Source organism: Frankliniella occidentalis, unplaced genomic scaffold (genome assembly GCF_000697945.3).
Source record: "Frankliniella occidentalis isolate FOCC.00 unplaced genomic scaffold, Focc_3.1 Scaffold3329, whole genome shotgun sequence".
NCBI lineage: Eukaryota > Metazoa > Arthropoda > Insecta > Thysanoptera > Thripidae > Frankliniella > Frankliniella occidentalis.
Window position 1 is genome coordinate 1 of NW_026270391.1, and position 5388 is coordinate 5388.

A 5388-nucleotide genomic window follows, 5' to 3' on the forward strand; every position below is an offset into this window, starting at 1 on the left:
GTAGAAATAAATTAATAAGTCAGTAAGAGATCGTAAAAATAATTTCGAAAAATCAAGAAAATCGCTTGAATTTATGGTGAATTGCCCCTCGGTCAAACCCACCATGCTAGATCTGAATCGTCGTTTTGGCGTTGACGTGACATCGGTTCGTCTCGGTTCGTCTGGTGGCGTGTCTGCAGCTAAAGCAGTTAGTGACCTTGTATGACTGCCGCAGGTGCTGCTGGACTGCCGCGCGCTGCTGAGCCCCGTGATGCGCTCGCCGCGCCAGCAGCTGCTCACCCCGCTGGACGCGGCGCTGCACCGCGGCAACCGGGGCGTGGCCAAGTACCTGCAGCTGCACGGCGGCGTGCCCGCCAACAGGCTCACCGAGAAGACGGCGCAGCTGCGGGGCGGCGGCCACCGCCTCACCACCTCCGAGCCCACGGGGCTCAACTCCCCGGACGTGAGCGCGCAGGCCGCCCGACACAGATCGCTCGGCAGCAGCCCCGCCAGCTTCCTGCCTGGCCAGGGCGCCGCCTTGGGCGCGACCGAGACCAGGACCTTCCAGGTGAGGGACCGGATCGACCGGTGTACGGGGATACGCGCGCGGCCGGCCGCAGCTACCCCGCGAGGTCGTCGCGAGCATCCCTCGCGCGCGGGGTGTAGTGCCAACTCCGCCACCACCTGAACCTTAACCGCGCGACATTGGTGTGCAGGTGCGGCTCAACGAGGACGTCGCCATCCGGCACGTGGAGCACATCGACACGAGCACGCCCACGTGCAGACACGCCAGGCCCGCCGAAGAGTCGAGCGACGACGGGCACCACGACAACGGCCCTCGGGGGTCGAGCAGAGGGCGGCGGAAAAAGAGCCGGAAACATGACCGCGGCAGGTATGGTACCCTCTTGTCCAAAAAAGTGTAGGGCTTGTCTGCTCCAGATCGGCAATAACACCCCTCGCTCTCTCCTCACAGCAGCAGCGACATCCTGCGCTGGCGGGAAAGGGAGAAAGAAGACAAGCGACGCTCCATGTCGGGATCCCGCGACTCCGCGCGGGGCTCCCGGAGGACGGCGTCGGACGACTCCGAGAGTGAGGAGGAGGGCGGTCAGGGGCGGGGGCGGAGGTCCGGCGGCGGGGGCGGCCGCGCTTCGGGCCGCACCAGGAGCAGGGCGGCGAGCGAGGGCGACGGCAGGACGGTAAGGTGAGTGCATGTGACGGCGGGGGAGGGGGGGGGGGTCGACAACGTCTGGCGCCAGCGGTCGTCCATAAAATAGCGGGATGTACGACGTCGAAATGAATCGTTTGATTTTTGCTTGTGGGTGGTGCGTGGAGACTCCGGCTCCGCGGGGTCGCCGGCCCCGGTCGATCGGGCAAGTCCGCTCCGCCGGGCCGTGCTGCGCCACCGTGTTCTCCTTCCTGCCTGCTCGTCCACAGGGAGGCCGAGGTCGGGCGCGAGGACCGCGAGGAGCCCCGGACCGACAGGCGGGGGCAGAGCGTGCGGCCGCGACGGTCGCGGCGCAAGGACAGCGACGGGTCCGGGGACGCGGCGCAGGCCGATCACCATCAGCGGGAGGCCGCCGCGCCGAAGAAGGCGGAGCCCGCGCCCAAGAAGCGCGTCACCTACAAGGCCGTCGCCAGGACGTCCACGTCCGAGCTGGACGGCGAGAACAGCGACCACGAGAGCGACCGGGAGATCAACAGGTGAGCGTATGTCTCCCCCTGCCGCTTGTAATCCTCCCGTATCGTCCACGTGGTCTCTTCAAAGACTATGGTTGTCACCAGGTCGCGGTCCAGGTCGGAGCGCGACAGGCGAAGGAGTCCCCCACGTGATGAGCGCGGGCGAAGCCCCGGCAGCGATAGCGTCAGCGGCGCTGAAGGCACGGCGTCGGCGCCCTCCGCGGCCAGGGAGGAGGGGAAGCCGGACGCCTCGGAGCACTCCACGGCCAAGTCAGCGAAGCTCTCCTCGGCCAAATCGTCGAGCAGAGCATCGGGCCGCAAGAAGGACTCGAAGACCACGAGCATTAAGGCTGACGTGGACCACAGTCATGGACGTTCCGAGCTAATCACCACGACGGTGACGGTGCGGACGGAGCGCGTCGAGCACGTCGAGCACGACGGCCACCATGAGCACGAAGTTCACCGTGGCGACGTCGAGCACCAGGAACACCACGAGCACCACCAACACTCTGAAAGCACGGATCAGGCCGGTCACGGTGAGGTCGAGTCTCCCGAAGAGAACGACGGCGAGGACTCCGGGCCTCGGACAACCGTGGTGACTGCCATGGTGCACCAAGAGGACGGCAGCCCTCTGGTGAGTTCTGCGCAGTGGCGGTCGAACCGATTTGTTGTACCCGATGTTCCTGAGGTAAGTGGCCTCTTTGTCCCGCAGATGGCTAGAGCGGAGGCTCCTCTGGTGGGCGCGGAACCTCTACCGCCCCGGGACGAGGAGCTCGCCGGCCTGGAGGCGGTGGCCGCCTCGGACAGCGGGAAGGCGTCTTCCGAGGACAAGTCCAAGAGCGACGATGCGGGCAGCATGGAGACCTCCGCCGAGAACAGTCCCCGTCAGCGCCGTGAGGAGGAGGGTGAGCTAACGGCCGAGGCCGAGATGGAGCCAGGCCCGTCCTCGGAGGAGCAGCCCCTCGCCGAGGACAGCCCAAGGGACGAGGCTGTATCGGTGGCGGACGACTCGGAGGCAGTAACAGCCTCGGAGAACGGGGCGGCCGCTGGAGAGATCTTGCACGAGATCGCATTGGCCGGGGCCGGTGGGGCCCTAGACGTTGGAGCGGACGGCGGTGCGTCAGGAAGCAAGGCGGTAAAGGACAAGGCGTCCGACAAGAAGGACAAGGCAAAGGACAAGGACAAAGAGAAAGCGGCCGACATCAAAGCACGCAGCAAGGAGCGCCGTGGTCGCGTTACCGTCAAAGTGTCTCCCAAGGTAAGGCGGAAAATAAACATTTCCTTTAAAATTATACCATTATTGTAATAATCTGCCGTTGTCTCCAGGACGTGAACCGCGACGTCAGTCAAGAGGGCGGTGTAGGTAGCCGAGACCGGGGCCGAGGTCGAGGCCGAGGCCGCGGGGCGGGTGCGGTGTCCAGTCGCCGTCCAGCAGGCCGCCACAACCACCAAAACAGCCGCCTCCAGGACCACGACGAAGACGGTGGCGGCCAGGCTGTGGGTGGCGTGGTAAACGGCGACGACGTCGAGACCGTTATGGGCGCGGACAGCCTACGGCTAAAGGCGGCGGAGGAGGGGGAGGCAGGGGAGTGCCAGGCCCCGGTGGGGAACGGCGAGGAGGAGGACGCCGGGTCGGAGCCCTCGACCGGCCGGAGCCACAACAACGACCAGCTCGTTGACTCGGGACTCGAACCATCCCCGCGCAGAGAGAAGCCAGGCAAGGGTTCGTATGGAAGAGTGTGGAATGTGCAATGTGATAAGCCAACTCTCCAGGCCAGAAGTGATAATGTCGGTCTCCCGCTATCTCAGACGCGGCATCGGCCGACAGCAGCCCCAGCAGGGAGGACGGGCGTGTCCCCAGGATATGCAGGCGACGGCGGGACAGGCCGGGGTCCGCCGGGGACACGGAGGAGGGGACCGTGTCCGTGACGAGGGCGGTGCAGCTCAGCATGAGGAAGTACGAGTCGTGCCCGGTGAGCTGTAGGAGCCGAGGTGACGGCCCCCAATGTGACACGCTGCCGCTGCCGCGCAGGTACCACCTCGAGCGGCGCATCTTCCACGAGCTGCTGGAGCTGAAGCGGCTGCAGATCCGCGCGGGACGCGCCAACGAGCAGGTGCTGGTGAAGCGGCTCGTGGACGACTACCGGAGGGCCGGGCTGAGCGTGGGCATGCAGCCGTTCTCCGGGACCTACACCTTCAGAAGCTTCGAGAAGTACCTGTACGGTAAGGGAACGCCGCGAGCTCGGCACACTTTCGCTTCCTCCATCCAGAGCCGTACGACCACGACCACACACATGAACTTCCACCCCAACAGACCAGCTGCGCGCGCTCCAGAGCGATAACAGGAGGGTCATCCCCCGCCTGCAGTCGTCGGACGACCTGGAGAAGCTGACGGCGGCGCTGCGGAGGACGCGGCAGGCGCAGCACCACCCCGACAACCCGCTGCAGTGCACCTCGTCCACGCACCGCTGCCACCACGCCGTGCACGCGTACAGCGGCGTGCCCTGCGCCGCATACAGTAAGTAGTGTGAGTCGGTCCGGTCCCGCGGTGCACAGGCCACGGGTCCCGAATCTAACCCCCACCACCCCTCTTGCGTTGCAGTCCCCAAGCTCAACCACCACTACATGCCCAAGGACGGGCTGTACTCGGGCTTCCTGCCGCACATCGAGGGCGCGTCGGCGCGGCCGTCCCTGTCGTCACGCACCGCCCCCGTCACGCTGGAGCTGAGCCACGGCCCGGACAAGCAGGTCATCTCGCTGCCCACCGAGCACCTGGACAAGAACAAGCGCTACTACGTCACCTTCACCATCAAGGGCGGGCCGCAGGCGCAGCAGGCTCACGGCGCGGCCCAGGCGGGCGGGCTGCCGGCCGAGGACGCCGCGGGCACGGCGGATGTGGCCTCGCCCAGCACCCCGCACCAGGGCGGCGGCCCCGGGACGAGCTCCGCGGGCCACGCCAAGAGTTTCTAGCTAATCGGCCGGGGGCCGCACTAAGCCCGTGCGGCCCGGGTGCAGCGTGAGCGAGGGGTTGGGGGATGAAGGCGCGTCACTACCCCGCGCGCGAGGCGTTGGCCCTATCGCGCGGGGCAGTGACGCTGCTGGACGTGGGGCAAAGACGCGCGCTTTTTGCTGAACTTCCCCCCGCGTTCAGTGCTCCTCCCCCCTCTTCCCTGTCTTCTGCCCGCCCGCCACAGCTCTTGACGCCCAAAACCAACTGGGACCAACCACGAAACGAACGCAACTCATCGGAAAGCGAGGAGGGCGGTCGGCCGCGTTCCCTCGACTTATCACTGCCAGAGTCTGAGCCTTAAAATGTACTATGGGCCTTTCTCCAACCCGACGGATGGTCTGCAATATCCAGGAAGAGAAGACCGTTCTGTTTTTTGTTTTTGTTTTTAAGGAAAAATGTTGTACTGTTTGTTATTTTTTACGGGATTAGAACAAGTAGTTTCGTGTTCGTTTCCGTAGTGTTGCTTCTGTATGTCTAGTTGTCCAATAGCAGTCGGACCGAATTAGACGCAAGGGTTGTAGATGTTCTCGCTGTGCCAGCCGGCCTTAAACCATAGGGGTTGTTTCTGTACAAGTTTAAATTGTGTTAAGGCTGTTTAAATATAACCTTGAGACTACTTATGTATAATGCACAAAACTAACTTGAGGGCTTCAGCTTATTTTAGCAGTTATAAGTCTTCCGATCTTTTAAAACGAGAAGTCTTAAAAAAAGTACTTTATATT

At 64.1% G+C, this 5388-nt stretch overlaps 1 protein-coding gene across 1 annotated transcript; it reads left to right on the forward strand.

The window, feature by feature from the left end:
* Positions 1–218: 218 nt before the first annotated feature.
* Positions 219–5388, forward strand: LOC113203605 (filaggrin). The gene is made up of 11 exons (XM_052276530.1): positions 219–547; positions 696–871; positions 953–1180; positions 1414–1680; positions 1762–2290; positions 2369–2914; positions 2983–3379; positions 3466–3613; positions 3689–3879; positions 3971–4174; positions 4259–5388. Exons 1-11 carry the CDS (start codon positions 251–253, stop codon positions 4624–4626), a joined length of 3351 nt encoding a protein of 1116 aa, XP_052132490.1. The 5' UTR covers positions 219–250; the 3' UTR covers positions 4627–5388.